Source organism: Anomalospiza imberbis, chromosome 9 (genome assembly GCF_031753505.1).
Source record: "Anomalospiza imberbis isolate Cuckoo-Finch-1a 21T00152 chromosome 9, ASM3175350v1, whole genome shotgun sequence".
NCBI classification, from domain to species: Eukaryota; Metazoa; Chordata; class Aves; order Passeriformes; family Viduidae; genus Anomalospiza; species Anomalospiza imberbis.
The window spans coordinates 14975627-14993324 of NC_089689.1; the positions used below are offsets into that span (position 1 = coordinate 14975627).

Below are 17698 nucleotides of genomic sequence, written 5' to 3' on the forward strand. Positions count from 1 at the left end.
GGGAGTCTTGTAACTTGCATTTTATTAGACAGAGGTGGATTTTATACATGTTATATCTTAATTTTCCATTGTTCTTGTTCAGACATGTGAAGTGTACAGGTTTCCCATTTTTTAGTCAAGAAAGAAAAACACATTGCGCAAAGCAGCTGCATTCAACAATACAACAAGATACGGATCATTATTCACTTGAAGACTAGAAACGTACCCAGAAAATTTTCAATCGTTCAGTATGCTAAAATATAGATAAAAAGAGTTACTGTTTAATGGTAAAATACATTAAAAAAATTCAGGCAAATCTAGAATGAAAACTTGTGACTTTCTTCAGTATGGCACCACTCTATTGTTTCATTATAAATTTGTAAAAGGCACCACACATTACAACTGTAAAGCAAGGGAGAAAACAAAACCAAGCAACTTTCCATGATTTTCTTTCTGTACAAATACATATGTATTTTAAGGCAGGTGTTTTTATGTGCAAAATACAAGAATACAGGTAAAACCAATGTTGGTATCATATATTCTCATACTCACTTCTTTTAGCTGTACGATTAGTGTCCAAAGGTACAGTACAATGAAAACACTTCTCTAACAGAGCTCAAAATAGAAGGCAGGCTGGAAATATGGCCCTGAAAACAATTAGGTTTTAAATCCGAAGAGCTTTTATTTAGACCCCTTAAAACATGTACAAACAGTCATTCTCTTTTTCTTTTTGTCTCTTCCTTAAGAAAGGTCCATATCAACTTGTTCACTATGTCAGGTTGATCCTGCTGGAGCCAATGACTGGCTTCTGACAAAATAGTTAATCTGAAATGATTTTTAACATAAATCCTTGTAATTTCTGCCATCTCAACTTCCATAAATGCATCTCTTTCTCCCCATAACAGCAGGGTTGGCATGATTACTTCATGATGCTGCAGAGGTAGGCAGCTTTAAAAATAAAACACACTTAGTTAGGTCTTATTTGAATAAAAAAACACCAAGACATATTTCATTCAATACAGCTTTTGAAATCAATGCAGTGAATCTCATTGTAAACTTTCTAGGTGCCACAATATCTTCTAAAGTATCAAAAAACCACTGTGACTCCAAGTTCTATCAAAATTACTTACTTAAGCTTTAATTTTTTTTTCTTAATACAGTTATTTAAAATTGTTAATTTAACAATTATTTCCTCATATTATAGACATGAAAGATGCAAGTAGCTAGTATGAAAGTCTTTTCAGCATTAACTTATCAGAATTTAGACCAGCACATTTCAAAGATGATAAAAAATTTATCTAAGCTTGAATTGCTTAATTTTAGCCACATATGATGACAGATGAGCTGTGACAATTCAAAAGAAATTCCATCTGATCAGATAAAAATTTTTATTGAATTAAGGCAAAAATAGGATTATTTTAAACCAGTAATGTATACAAAAAGATTTCCTGAATTAACTTTTATGACATATGTAATTACTAGTTTTAAACTTAGGAGTTAATTAAGAGACTATGCTCTGTAAAAAGAGCAAGACAAAGAAGGTGATGTCTTATTTTAAAATAAGACAAAGAAATTAAAACTTTGAAGACATTCTTCCTCTCTACTTACATGCAAAGTCAAGAAATGTTAATAAAAAGATCACTTTAGATAATAATTTTATTTTGATTGATGATTACAAAAATTCTTAAAATGGCCTTTTTTACCAGTGGATTTAAATCTCATTTTGCAAACAACTTGACCTCACCCACTGGCCCACACCTTATTCATAGTACCAATTTTAAAAACTGATAATCTGACATCTGATTCCGTGCATTGAGACTAATCTCTCGACCTTTTAATCTAGTATCCTGGATCTCTTCACTATTAACATGTGCGTTTTTACACTGCTGTACAGTTTGCTGTTTTGTGCCTTGCAAGGTTTGCAGCCTCACTTAGGTAAACTCTATCAGGCTTTTTACAGGCTTTTTTTTCACAGGCTTTTTCGTCACTTTTCATTGCCTATGAACTACACTATATTTCTGTTCAGTCTGGAATATGGGAAATTATATAATTCCTGAAGTTTCCAGAAATCGCCTTTAATAACAATTACTGCATAGATTTCTCATTGAGAAAGGGAAGTTCCATTCATAAAATATTAAAGTCTTTGAAAATCAGGCTCAGACCTTTATACAGCATTGTTATACAGTTTCTCTGTAAACAGTGAAGTACTTCGTAACTGTTACAAGAGAACTAATGCTATTTTCTAAACAAATGGCATATCAGAAGAAATTCATGTTCCAGCTTCTTACCTGTCTGTCTTAACCAAGCATGATATAAAAACTTTATGGATTTATTCTCAAAGTGTTTGTATTTAATGTATAGTGAAAGGAACGACCACAGTGCTATTTATAAAAAGATGTGCTGGTGATGGATGGAAGTAGGTTATTTTCATCACCTCTTTGGAAATAACATTCCAGAAAAATTAGGCTCTGAAGAATGAACCTCCAAGTGGATAGCAATGAGTGGGAACCCTTTAACACATAGGTCACCAGCATCAGCCCAGGGAGTTATGGTGAATACAACTCATTAGCATCCAAGTGATAATGACTTAGATGAGAGAAAAGGAAAATTCCAATTCAGTTTTCATATTTAACAATTCCCATCCCATAAGGCGTGACCATCAGAACTGGTGGCAAGAGCTGAGTGACTGATCTTTTTGTTGAGTCCAAAGCCTGCTGCATTGTGGCTGATAGCAACTCAATAAGATTCTCTGAATTCAGAAGAATAAAGCAAACAATGCACAAACATACACACAAAACACACAGAGGAATTCATAGCTGCGAAGATAATTTCTGACTTATAACTGATACTACACTTCCTTTTTGATTCTGAAAAGGCCTGAAACAATAATTTAAACATTCACAACTCTTCCATTTGTCTGTGACTTCCAGAGCAATTCAGCTATCACAGGCACGTCACTGCTGCTGTCAGAGGAGCATCTGGTTAATGTGCACACGCAGTGGAGCGAGGTGCTGTGGCCGATGGAACGAGCAGGGCTCGGGGCGATGACGCCTCTGAGCTCCTCATCAGCCCTGCCCAGGGCTTCTGCAGGGCTGGGGAGCCCTGGGCAGCCAGGCAGCCCCGGGGCCCTTGGACATGCCGGCTGATGTCATCGGCTGCTCTCTGCACAGCTTTAAATAAGTGCACTGTTACCAGCACAGCTGTCTCATTTATTCCCCATTTCAGCCATGTTTGGGGTTAGCCTTCTGCTTTCTCGTTCCAGTTCTGTCTCAGCCTGTACAAGGCAGCACCTAGCTCAGGTCCCTGTTCTCCTCACTGTATTTTCCCTGTTGATTCCTCTCCTGACAGTTACAGCATAGATGACACAGAAAGAGCAATAAATGTGGCAGTAAATTTGGACTATGGAAAATGAAAAGTTATTCTCCTTCAAACATCTACTGCTTGAGTTTAGGGAAAGAAGGGAATTGTTGTTTTAAAAGATATTGGGAAGTTGGTCTTTTGTTAGAGAAGCATGCAGGACATTTATCCCTGCTGAAGACTGGAGACAGTAAAGGAAAAACAAATTCAATGCCACTCTTCTTGATATAGTCCAAGTTAGTGCTATAAGTAGAATATATGCAGAGTTAAGACCTTCTGGCCCTGTTTTTGATAGACAAAAAAGGGGATGTCCATCTCTAAGGCCAAGCCAACTCTTTTCAGGAAAGTTAAAACTATCAGAAAGCTGTTTGAGAAAATAAATATTGATCTTGCAAAAATATTTCCTATTATGATGCTATCTCTGTTTTACTCTGTGAAATGAGTCTGCTAAGACCAATAAAGGAACAAAAAAACCCCAAAAACCTCAAACCCAAACCAAGTTAGGTTAGTTTTAGGCTTAGTTGTAAAAAACCTCTCCCACCTTTCTGAAAAACAGAAATAGCCTGTACACAATAAAATTGTGCCAGATAGGGTTTTGTACACTTACAAGTAAGGATGCCATATATATATATATATATATATATATATATATATATATATATATATATATACACACACATCTGGATGCCATATATATATATATATATACACACACACATACACACACTTGGATGCCATATCATCTAGTAGTAGTATATAATAATAAGCTCTTGATAGATATTAAAATAATATGAATTGTAAATGCAAAGAATTAATTGATGCTAATTTGAAAAGTATTACTTAGAGGTGGATTTTTGGGATTGCCATTGGGGCTGTGAATGAAGAAGAGTCTTTGCTTTATTAGATTTTGAAACAAAGATTCTCTGCTTGTTTTGCTGTTTTGTGTGGACACCTCTCAGAACACACCTGGCCTCTCACTGCTTGACTGGGCCTGTGCCCACCTGGTGAGGCTTCAGGAACACACCTGGGGTTTTCCCCGGGTTCAGCAGCAGGAGAGGAGCCACAGTAACACTTCCGGGCTCCAGGAGACTCTCTAGAATATTTTCCTTTGCTTGGGAATATTATACTGACCTGAAAAGACTTCTGTAATGGTTAATGGGTCCTGTTAATGCTCCGGGTTGTGAAAAGACATAGAGATAAGCTTCAATATCCTCTGCAGTTAATCTGCAGCCTTTCCTTCCAATTCCAGTGGCCTGGCTGGTAAATAAACTTTTCAGAACCTACAAAAGCAAGAAGAAAAAGCTATTATGTAAGATCGCTAGAAAGTGCAATTTCACTCCTTCAACAGGACACATCTTTCTAAAATCTGTTTATGCATATTTATAAAATCTGTTTATGTTCTAAGTACAATGAATGGTTCCAATGAGTATTTAGAGAGCTATGTGTAAAACACAAGGTAAACATCTCTAGTATAACTTATTCCAGAATAATCAAGTCCAGAGAATTACCAGTATTACCAAGTTACTGCATCCTGACCTGCTGCCTGTGACAGGCAAGTGCAGGCACCTAGTTTTTTTTGGGATGGACCCCAGCAGGTGACAGGGCAGGAGGGAGGATGATTCATGACCTCCCAGCTGGCTGTGCCCTGTGTGTGCAGCACTGGGAGCTGTGCTTGGGGCTGTTGGTGTGTAGGAGGGTGTATCCTGCACCCTTGTCCTTTTCTATCAGCTCCTACTCACATTCAAAGTTATACGAAGTGTTGGCCTTGGCTCCTCAGGCACAATTCAGCATCTGGCTGAATGCAGTGCCCAGCCTCCCACACTGCCTTGCCGTGTAGCAGGCTCTGAGAGACAAGAGGGTGTCCCACTGCACACAGGAACTTCAGCTAAGTCAGCAGGAAGTCTCCAGGCACCAACTGTGTCCCACTGGTATGGGCACAAGTAAAACCAGCTGACTCTCTAGGTGGAGTAACGCACTGCAGTGCTGAGGTTAAAAGTACCTCCCTCAGCATCTCCCAGAAATGCAGAAGTAAGAGTTAATCTCAGAGACTCTATGTACTGGTGTGCTACTTTATATAAAGTTTAAGAAGAAAAATCAGAAGGCTCCATATTTTTTCCAGTAATTACAACTACATCAGAAGGGATCAATGTAGGTGGCAATTATTCCATTACTCACAGTTACATATATAAACAAGAGCATTCATTTTGCTCACCTTGAAATCATTTAGTGTAAACATGAATTCAGGAAACCATGGCATTTGGAAAAAGAAGTAGTAACCAGATTTAATCAATTGTGATGGATGTCGTAGAATGTATTCTGAAACAAAAATGTCCATGAATTAAAAATGAAAACTGATGGCTCAAACGAAATTACTAGTAATATTACAATTTTTTAAATGTAAAGGAATGTTTTAAAAATATTACATTAAAGCATGCTGTGTGACAAAAGATGATTATTATTTCAGGAGTAAATATATGATGTAGCCATTAAAAGATACCTCTTCTATAAATGTTAGTAGAAACAGCCAGCAAAAGAAAAGTTTGCTAAAGATTAGGTGAGGACAGCAGCACTGGAGAATTTAATTGCATGGTAGTTTTTCACTTAGAGATCTATTTATGTAGCTAGTCCAAAGCATTTTTTCCCAGATACGGAATAAAAGGCATAAATAGGTATTTTTCTCATCAATGATGTGATGCACAGAAATCTGTAGATGATGATCCACTGACATTCTAAAGACTGCACCACTACTGTTCATTGAAGTATAGAATTTTTCTAACAGTGTCTTCTTGGCAATTTTAAGAACTATAATCAAGGTTACATTGAGTCAAAGATTTTTATGGTCATTTTTAAAGACATAGGAGCATATACAGCAAAAGAAAATTATAATCTATCTATCACAAACTTGCATTGACTGTTTGTTTTTTTTTTTTTAATTTAAATCTGTGTCTCCAGTGAGTTTCAAGAGCCAACACTGACACTCAAATATCTAACTTCCTCAAAGCAAGCACACAATGTGTGCAGGTACTAGGAAGTCTAGAACTTTTCCTTTACAGGTGCAAATTTAGGAATGTAAAAACCACATTTCCAACACAGGACATATGTCTGGAATAGTAATTCTGAGAGTGAATAAAAATGGGTTTTAAGCCAACAGAAATTGAAGTGTTAGGTATCTTCTAAGGTTTCATATCTTATACATGCTTAAATTGCATTATCCATTATATTTTTTCCTGAAGGACCATTGTCAGCACTGATCACTTTACTTTTCTGTACTATTTATAACTGCGTATTTTCTTTTAATCCACAGTAGAATAAATTTGATGTAGGGAGAATTCATTAAGCTACAGAACAGATTTTGTAGTTCAACAAATATGCAAACAAATACTGTAATAAAATGCAATTATCTTCTCTACAGCCTCGCTCCTGCTCTCATTGAAAACACTGCAAAAATCTCCTGCTTGCTCACGTGCTAAACAGACCTTTCCATGGGTAAGTGTGGATTAAACACCTGGCAAAATGTTCTTTAGCATCTTAGAAAGGTACCCAAGAACATTGTGAGAACAACAAATATGGGTGATGTGGCTGATCCTACAGTGTAAGGTCAGATTTACATTCAATTGAAATGAATATTAAAGCTCTGCTGAATATTCTTAGCTATTTAGGGGGAAATGGGGTGAATTTTTAAATGGAGATAGAGTAAGGCCAGCAACTGAAAAAATTCAAATTAGTGAGATAGTACTTTCCTTTTCATTACTGAGTGTTTATATAATTCCTGTGAAATGTTTTGTAATTCTTGGTAGTAGACAAACTCAACTCTATCACACAACAAATAGTGAAACAAGTCCTGTTTCTGCAAAGTACTGGTATATTCCTGAGCATCTATTAAGTAGCCTGGAAAGACTTCTTCCAATGAATATTGTACCAGATCATAAATTGTCACTTGTCACCTAAATCAGGATGTAATTCTAATCTCTGTTTCACATTCATACAAAGACAGGCTTATGCAGATTTAATAATGCAGTGTGGCCTTTACCAAAGTGTAATACAATATACATCCTTCTTTGGGAATTTTTTCCTGATATATATATAACAGTGATAAACAGTGATAAAGTGCAACAAAATGGATTTGTGTGTTTGAAAATTATGTTTGTGGACCCGCAAGGATTAAAAAAAAATCTGTAACTTTTGTTGCAAGCATTCCCATTTCCTACAATAAATTTATTTTCAGAAGTCAAATAAATACTTGATATCTTACTGCTTCATAAAATACAGTCCAGACTGTGAGAGCCATAGCGTACTTGCAGCTCATCTACTGAGGCAGGCTGCTGGTTCTCAAAGCAAGCACAATCATGACCAAAATGCAGATACTTTGGATTAACAAAGACTACTGTAAAACTTACCTGTAAATACAGAAGGATGAGGGAAATTAACCACAATCAGCTTAGTCACCATTTCAGGGTAACATATGGCCACTAACCAAGCGATCATTCCTCCCCAGTCATGGCCAATCAACACACACTTGTTGTATCCTACCACATAAACACAGATACATGTTTTTGTTTCAAAGGAATTAGTATCCCCAGAAATGAGCTCATACAATAAAACCATTATTGGGCTAAATAGGTGGTTCAGCACATTTATTAATGTAGCTTCAGTACTGCACCACTTCCATTACTAATGGTCAGAAAAAATAGGGCACTGTTATAGTTTAAAAATTTTAAAATATGTCAAGGTATTTAATTGGACTTCATTAACTTTAACTCTACTACCTCCATGTCACCCTAAAGTTACTCAGTATGCAGATGGCCACCCTGTTCACATCTTGGCCAGTGCAGGGTCAGATAGCCAGTTCACTCTGCAGTCATTATAACACACGTACATTTGCTGTGTTTAGGGAGTTTAGAATTTGAAACTGCAGACAAGAAGACTGAGCAATCTCCTGAGCACCTCCAGAACAAAATTAATCCTAATGTATTTCTCTGAATATGAGAGGTTATCTAAGCACTCAGTGGCATCATTATGCAACAAGTGGGCATTATCCTTAATAGCCATATATATAGCATGTGTAAACACTCCCATTTATATACTTAGGAGGCCTGTAGCTTTTCTCTGTAAGCTGTTCTGCTGGCAATTTTATACGTTTTGGATATTCACATACTTAATTCTTTCATCAATAAAATTTGTATTTTAGCAGCAATAGAAGGGGCATGGGCAGGATAGTGACCAAGTGTTTTGAAAGCTTAACCACTCTTTCTTTAACTACTGATGGAAAACAACATACTCTACTGTCAGATACCATCACCCTCCTCATTGAGGACTGGAATGTTGAGTACACAGACTACAAATGAAACATATAAAAGCCAAGATGTTTAGAATTCTGACATAAATTTGGACACAGTTGTCAAAGAACCTTATAAACTCTTTTGGATAGAAATCTTTTGGAGCACTTTTGATATAATCAAGTCCTCCAAAAGAATTTAACCTGGGATTAGGACAAACAAAGATAACAAGGCTCTGAAGTGATTTTCCCTCAAAAATTTAAATCCCTCTGAAATTGAATTATGCTGAGAGCACTTCTCAAGCATAACCATGGCATTACCATGGAGATTAACACAACCAGGAAAGGCTGGAAAATGTCAACACTGTGTGAGGACTGCCTGCCCAATCTTTTGCCAATACTCAAACATCACAAGTAAAGCAAATCCTGAATTCAAATCTCAGAACTTGAATCACTGCTTTATTATTTCTTCATATGAAATGCAGTAATTGTTTTACTATGACTAGAGTATCCAGGGAATTAAAATTCTTCAGAGAATGACAATCTAATACCTTGCGTTGATCTTGGTAGGGAAGGGAAATCTCCTTCACCAGGGTTACAATTTACCACCCAAACAGGGACACTTCAAACTGAACTGGAGGGGCAAATTTTGCACTTCAGCTCTAGTCCTTTACCCTGTGTATTTGCCACAGAGAGCAGTGTGCCCCCCGTTTTCCCTTCTGCTCTCACTGTTGTGTAAGACAAAGTGATTCAGCTCTTGAGAACTGACAGGAGTAGCAGGAGTAGCATTGTGCAGAGGGTAGTATTTTCAGCGGGTTTTTTTTTCAAATACAGCAGATGTACTGTCACCAACTCTGTAAAGCCCACAATATTAATTATGTCTTGTTTGTGCAAGAAGGATGTCATCTGATATAAATTCCTTGGTCTGCAAGTGCTTTAAGACTCTTAGAATATTATCCACTAAGTGCAAGTGGTTAGGAAGAAAGACTTCTTAGGGAAAAAGACCACAGGTTTGTACTGCTGGATATTACAGCACATAGGAATTTTCTTTTCAAAATTCCTGATGAAAAAATCATCTTTACATATTGCTTATACTGACCTACACATTGTAATTAGAAAACAACACTTTTTCATTTATAATTGTCCAAAAAATATTAGTATCCTTAGATTTATATCTATACACCTCTGTAATGCATATATTAAAAAAACCCAACAAACCACAACAGTGCTAGATATTTATGTTTCCTTTTCCTAGAAAATAAAGTCATTTTTGAGTCAAGTAGATTCTTCTTCTACTAACGCACCTAGAGATTCCAAAATATCCTTTATGTCTGCTATCAGGCAATCTAACTTGTAATTTTCTTTGTGAGGAGGAGCATCTGTTTCTCCATAACCTCTCAAATCCAGGGCCACCACTCGATATTCACTTTTAAATTCCCGCAATTGATGGCGCCAAGAATACCTAACAAAGGGGAAAAAAAATTGGAGTTATAAGGTCAAGCATTATGATACCAAAAATGCAGTCAATGCTTTTGCACCCAAATATTTGAGGGTAAACCAGCATGGCTTTGTTTGCTATGAGATTCTTTTTCCTTTCTGTGCTGTGCTGATGGTCCTTTTATGGCTGCAATAGTTTTGTGCTCCCGTCTTGAATTCCCCAATAACAAAGTGCGGCTGCCAGAATAGGGGCATGGCCAGAGCCAGGGTTTTTCAACAATTCCTGGGTCTGGCACAGTCCCTTTGCTGCAAAGGAAGCAGGCCTAAACCAGAGCACAGGGAGGACTACTCTGTTTTATCCTTGGAGCTGTAGTAGCATCAAAAAAGTAAGATCTGAAAAGCTTTCTCTTCTCCCTGGCTTACTCACAGGCATGTTTTGGATTTTTTTTTCTATTCAGAAAAATAACATCAGATAATTCATACACTAAATAAACCAAAGAAAGAAATCCAGTTAATTATCTTGGTGAAGTTTACAGGATTTATCCTGTGTACAGTTTCATCTGTGTCTCTGTACCAGAACTGTTGCAGAACAAACTCTCTCAATGTGTTGGTACTAATCAAAGTATTTCATCCTTGTGTTTCTATGGAAAAGAGTGATAGCATCACATACATCAAAGGGCATACAAAGGCAAGAACTTAGGCAAAGGCCTGGGCTATTCCTCACTCGGTAACTGTATGTAGTGGCTGGATGTGTGTTAGAAAGCAAAAATAAAAAGAAAATGGTGGGTCTTAACATGCAAGAACTACCTGTCCTTCATCTGTTATTGAAACCAAATAAATTTTAGAATAGCCAGTACCAAGACAGACATGGTCTTATCTTACTGTACTAGAAAGATGTATGAAAAACATGATCCTTTTGGACATATATAACAGTGACTGCATCCCTCTGTGCTAGGATCTAGCTTTTACTTCTGCATGTTTCAACAGTTTCAGAGAAAGGATATATAACATTTGGATCAGCGGTGGTTGTAAGTGTGATGCACAGAATTCTACCTTAATCCAAACAGCATCTGTATCAGACCATGGGCTCTTCCACTTTACCTTTGCCTCCAGCCTATCAGGGACTTTGAACTTAAATAAGGTTACAGGAACACTCAGGGATACGAATCTGTATTCATATAAACAAAACAGTCAGAACATTTTCATTTCAGTGCTATATAATGTGAAGACAAGGTTTAGCTGAGATCCCCAGGAATGAATTTTTTAAAGGTGTTATATAATGACTTGGAAGCTGAATTTGCCATGGTAACTGTTGCAGCTATTCTATATACTTCAGTAAGAAGAAAGAACCAGGCCCATAAATAAATAAATCAACTATTTTTGTTTTCAGAAAATGTCTACAAGCTATTCTCATCCTCTGCTTTCACAACAGTCCATCAGTCTCTAAATGTCTGACCTATCAAATGGGTAGGTTTTATATTCAAATAAACCCTTTTATTCCATATGATATATAACTATTGGACAACTGTTTTGCAAGCAGAATTTGGAAAAGCTGTGAATGCCTCCACATTCATAAGGTTCAATCTATTTTGAGACTTTCTGATCACATTTTTTCTAAAGGGCAAGTAGTATAAAATGTAGTAGCTCACACACAACTTTTAAATACTCAGCTGCCTCAACACATTATGTCCAGTTTCAAATATTTTACTATTGACCTTCCACAATGTATTGATTTTCAAGTTCTTATGCCTCTAAAACACTCCTTGGCTCTGGTGCGTTGCATTCTTTAGTGATCTGTCACCTTCAGACATTCTCTATCACTCTTAGTGGTCAGTATTGCCTGGTTATATTTGTCCTATTTATAACCTTGAGACATTTGAAGGCAGAGGATTTATTAAAATTAAGAATTGTAATTGTGGATAATATCCTTTTTGTTTTTCTAGACAAACAATACATATTTGATGCTGCTTTACATCTCTCTTAAACTGTGGTTATTTTATTTTGTGCTCTCAGAACAATCACTATTCCTGAATGAAAAAGTATTCACTGACTGAATGAACAACCTAACACAAATATTGATAATATGACTGGTTTGTACTACTGGCATGTAGTGTTCTTTTAAAAACAGTGATAGAATGTCTTGGTGGTCCCAGTGACCTACATAACAGGTTTTTTATTCATCCCTTTTGAATAGTCAGACAATAAAATCTAGCAGCTGCCACTTATAGCATGACTCACTATTCTAAACTGTAAGAATTACTTTCTGCTTTTTAAAAATAATATACCTAATCTCAGTAGAATATGTACATAAAATGCTAATTTCTCCATTACTATTCCCCCATAGGGGAAATCAGCTGTAGTCTCATTGCCTGTCTTAGGATATGCTTTATGCAAGATATGCATAATGTCTGAATAGAATATGCACTGGCCCATCTAACTGTCCTTTCAATCAAAGTTTACAGCTTTAATAATTTTAGATAGCAATTTATTACTAGAATAATGCCCTTCTTTGAAAATTTAACTTAACAGAAATGTGACTCTGTCCCATCACCCTGAAGGGCATTAGTACCTGAGGGAAGAGAACTGAGCGCTTGTCTACTTGGGTCAGTTTAGCATGGTATGACCTGAGTACAGATTGGAAGATCACAGCTCCAGCAGTGGCCTCTAGCCCCACAGCTGAGTTTGGTAAGGAAAAGGATCATTTACCTTGCTGTATTTTTGGCATTTGTACTGCCCTTATTCCCTTACTGTTTTTTCTGTGCAAGTTCTGTAAGCCATGCTTCACTAGTTAAACCTGACAATGACAGCCTGAGCAATTTGGTTAAATCATTGGACACATGACTGCTTTTCATTTTTATAAACAAACATTTAGGATTGGGTTTGATTCATCATTCATCTTGTGATGAACTAATAATAGAACCTTTTTCCCTGAGTAGATTCTGAAATTAGGCTGCACAATAGCCTATAGAACTCATAGTTCTTCCCCTCCCCCAGTTAAAAATTAATGTGTAGTATTTTTAATAAATGGAGTGCAATCCTGATTGCACTTAAAATATAATGGATCCTTATTTTAACTCCCTCTGCTATAATTCATAAGTTTAGCCGTATAGTACAAGTACTATCCAAACAGGAAATTTGTTTAAAAGTAGCAGTTCCTTCACAAAGTTTGCAGGAAAGGGTACATAGCTGAGGAAAAATGGATTGACAGTACAAAAAAGATGGCTGGTTTGTGTTAGTCTGGAATTTTTTTGTGGATGCAGCAGTTAAAAAAATGTTTCAATGGTTCATTGTCTACTGAAACTTCATGCCATTAGTATTCATAAATACATATAAGGGATCACACTGGGGATATTTAAGCAGAGGTGTTCAACCTTGTTCACCCTGCATATCTTATGCAGCCTCTTTTACAATAGAAAATGGTGAAGGGTGTTTTACCAGAATTCTGGAAAGCCATGAAGCAGCAACATGAGTGGTTTGCCCCTTTCTCCAGCAGCCACATAGTGGAATCGTAACCCTGAATCCTAAAATAAGAGAAAAAGAAATGTGTTTATTGCTGCATAGAACTGCTACTTTGGGATTTGAAAATGACGATGGTTTCAGACCATATTCTAAGAAACAATATATTGCCTCTAAAAAAATATCAAATTATCAGTTTTGAAGCTGAAACCTTCTTTACTTCTGAGATCAGGTATCTGCTACACCCTGGCAATGCTGAGTATCCCACACACTGCACACCCACTACAGCTTCTTCCAGGAAGGACCATCCCCAATACCTGCCAGGCTGTGCCTGTGTGCCAGCCCAGCCCTGAGCACATGAACACTTCTGACAGAGCACTGCCTGGCACAGCCACTGGGAAATGCAGGTTATTGTCACAACAAGCACATTGCTTCCACACAGACACCAGTCATGTGCTTTATAGAAAGACTTTAAATGCAGAATACTTTAAATGCACTTCCAGTCTTTCAGTTAGCTGGTAAGATTATGCAACTATTTAAAACCATCACATTGCATTCTGGCATGATAAAGGACCACATGAATTCTTAACAACCAAAAGCAATCAAAATTAAGTAACCAGAAAGCAAGACATATTTGCTAGTTTTTATCATTATAGGTTTCAGACTCACTTCAGAAAATTAAGTTTTAATGTTACAATCTCCTTTCTGCCTTGTCAATAGTCAGTTTCTGATGCATCTTTTAAGGAATTGGGTCTTATGAGAATTACAAGCAGGTAACTTATTTATTATAGAAGCTGAACACTGAAATACTATTGAAATGAATGGATGTACACAAGCTTACACTGACTGAAGGTCAAATCCAGTAGAATTTAAATAAACTGTGATTATGACCTAGAGGTTTTACTGAATTCTGACACAGAAGTAGATATAGAAGTTGGGATTTAGCTCACAAAATACTGTTTAGAAGTCATGTGAAAGAAACTGCAGGAAGAAGGGTTGTACAGCTCCTGAACAAATGTCAAAGCCTGCACTATCTCTGCTATTTCAAAAAAGAAAGAAAAACCCCATGCCTTTGCTACACATCAAGAGCTAATATCAGGACAAAGATCACAAATGCATGAAAAAAGGTTTTCTTGCCAAAGATGCTTCAAATGCTCTGAGATATCTTTACATTCATAAGTAACTAATGAGCTGCAAAACCATTAACTTATATTCACATTCTTGAAAGGGTTCTGAAGAGGGAACTATTTGGATTTTTTATATTTGCTCTAGATATAATAGGGACTTTTTCTCAGTTTTGCCCCTAATTACACGGATATTTCACCTCTGGAATGCCAATGAACTTGAAGTCCTTAGAGGTAAAAATAAATTCCTAGTAAATTTTGGGGCCATTACATCATCCATATCATTCTCCAGATCACTCTGCCTTTAATCCTTTTATATTTAAAAAGTAGAAGTTTCTCAGTCTTCTTCCACAGTTTCTCATTTAGTGAGTAATGGGTAAGCCCTCCTCCATGCTGCTTCTTTCAGTCGCATTCTCTTGGGATTTACCATCCATGATTTTATTCTAATATATTTGTTGCTTAAAGGAACTCCCTTTACTCCTGAACATTCTATCTCCACTTGTACAACAGCAGCTTAGATATCATATGGCCCAAACTAAGCCCATTGACTTTTTGAGTTGCTGCTGTCCCATTTTTTCCAACCCCCAGAATAGCCATAGGATGTTGCCACCTTTTCCAACACTGGCTGTTTTATTGAAATCTGAATAGATTTGTAGGATACATGTGTTTGGAAAGTAATCCATTAGCCTGCTGTTATCCAAGAGCAAGAGTTTCTTATTTCCTGTAATGAGTGATCATCTGTCATATTGACAGCAATACGATTTGACCCCAAATGCTCTTCTGTCACTGTCATACCCCTCTCACTTCCCCAGCAGCCTGTTCATTTACTGCATTGTGGTACAGGGAAAAAAGAACATGTCATATGAGTAAAAAGCCCACACATGCCTCCTAATGATGTTAGCAAAAGAAAACAAGCAAATCATGACAAACTGAGGCTCACTAATTTATATTAGTACTGCCTGGCACAAAACCATCTGCACAGAACCCTGGGAACAGAGATCTTTATGCTTATTTTATGAAAAATAGCACTTAACAAAACTTGCTATGCATTCTCTGCTCACCTATAGCTGCAAAAGAAACCTAGCTAATAAAAGTTAATTTAGGGCATTCAGTAAAGAAGTAAATCACAAAGCCCTGAGACAAGAATAAAAATTGACTAGTGGCTTAAACTGTACAACCTGAGGGACAGCAATTAGCTTCTTGCTCTTAGGTTTCCCTGTAACAGTGATGCACAAACGAGCTCCCCGGTGCAACTGGGCAAACCGTAAATAGCAGAGAGAGCAGAGGCAGTGCAGGGAGCGGTGGGCTGCGGGATACCCGGGGCCAAGGAACCCCTCACCGCCCACCCAGGGCTCCGCACCCGGGCTGGCCGGGAACCGCGTCCTCCCGGCTTGAGGCCCCGCAGCCGAGCCGGGCACGGGCACCGCTCGCCGGGGCAGTGCAGTCAGGCGCTGGATGCCCGCAGCTGTGCGAGCACGCACGGCAGGGCAGGCGCCGTGCACAGCGCATCCCGCACGGCAGGGCAGGCGCCGTGCACAGCGCATCCCGCACGGCAGGGCAGGCAGGGGCGCCGTGCACAGCGCATCCCGCACGGCCGGGCAGGCAGGGGCGCCGTGCACAGCGCATCCCGCACGGCCGGGCAGGCAGGGGCAGGCGCCGTGCACAGCGCATCCCGCACGGCCGGGCAGGCAGGGGCGCCGTGCACAGCGCATCCCGCACGGCCGGGCAGGCAGGGGCAGGCGCCGTGCACAGCGCATCCCGCACGGCCGGGCAGGCAGGGGCGCCGTGCACAGCGCATCCCGCACAGCAGGGCAGGCAGGGGCAGGCGCCGTGCACAGCGCATCCCGCACGGCCGGGCAGGCAGGGGCGCCGTGCACAGCGCATCCCGCACAGCCGGGCAGGCAGGGGCAGGCGCCGTGCACAGCGCATCCCGCACAGCAGGGCAGGCAGGGGCAGGCGCCGTGCACAGCGCATCCCGCACGGCCGGGCAGGCAGGGGCAGGCGCCGTGCACAGCGCATCCCGCACAGCAGGGCAGGCAGGGGCAGGCGCCGTGCACAGCGCATCCCGCACGGCCGGGCAGGCAGGGGCGCCGTGCACAGCGCATCCCGCACGGCAGGGCAGGCAGGGGCGCCGTGCACAGCGCATCCCGCACGGCAGGGCAGGCAGGGGCGCCGTGCACAGCGCATCCCGCACGGCAGGGCAGGCAGGGGCGCCGTGCACAGCGCATCCCGCACGGCAGGGCAGGCAGGGGCGCCGTGCACAGCGCGGGGGTGGGTGCCTGCCTGCGCTCCCAGCGGGCCCACTCCCACGCCCGCGCCCTCACCTTGATACGGACGTAGCAGTGGGTGCCCAGGGAGGGGTCGTTGAGGCAGGCGGGGGGGTTCTCCCGCACCACCCAGCGGAAGGTCTCGCCCGGCCGCCGGCCGATGCTCCAGAGCAGCCGCAGCCCGGCGATGCAGGCGCACACCCCGCAGTAGCTGTAAACCAACGCCCAGAAGAGCAGCGCCCGTGCGGCCACCATCACCCGGCGGGCGGGCGGAGGGCACGCAGCGCCGGGTCTCGCCATCGGGCCCCGCCGCCGCCGTCCCCGCCGGCCGGGAGGGGCTCGGAGCGCCGCCGCCGCCAGGAGCCGCCCGAGTGGAGGCACCGGGAGCGGCGGCGGCGGCGCGCCCGCCCCGCGGCCCTCGCTCTGCGCCGCCGGGCACAGCGCCGGCCGCCCGCACGTCCCGGGGCTCGCCGGGCCCCGGGCGGTGCCTCGGGGGCGGCGGCGCTGCGGCCAGGGTCGCGCCTGCCCGCGCAGGGCTTGGCCAGGGAGGGCTCTGCTCCCCAGATATTTGGCGGTGGAAGAGGGGGAAGCCGTCCCTGGGGCGGCGGGGCGCGGCTGTGTCACCTGCGCGCTTCGGCAGAACCGCCAGACACATCGGAACGCGCTGGGAATGTCATTGGGAGCAGCGGCGGCGGCCGGCGGGCCGTCCCCGCCGCCGTGTCTGCCCCAGGCCCCGGCAGCGATCGCGCTGCATACTCCGAGCGCGCCCTTGAGCGCCCTTACCTTATTGCCGTGCCAGGGGT

The 17698-nt window shown here is 41.0% G+C and overlaps 1 protein-coding gene across 1 annotated transcript; it reads right to left on the reverse strand.

Moving 5' to 3' along the window:
- Positions 1-5: 5 nt before the first annotated feature.
- On the reverse strand, positions 6-17335 carry EPHX4 (epoxide hydrolase 4). The gene is made up of 7 exons (XM_068199853.1): positions 16953-17335; positions 13484-13569; positions 9916-10073; positions 7734-7862; positions 5549-5652; positions 4468-4616; positions 6-927 (listed from the first exon to the last, which is right to left on the reverse strand). The coding sequence occupies exons 1-7, from the start codon at positions 17193-17195 to the stop codon at positions 693-695; spliced, it is 1104 nt and encodes a 367-aa protein (XP_068055954.1). The 5' UTR covers positions 17196-17335; the 3' UTR covers positions 6-692.
- Between the last annotated feature and the right edge of the window lie 363 nt (positions 17336-17698).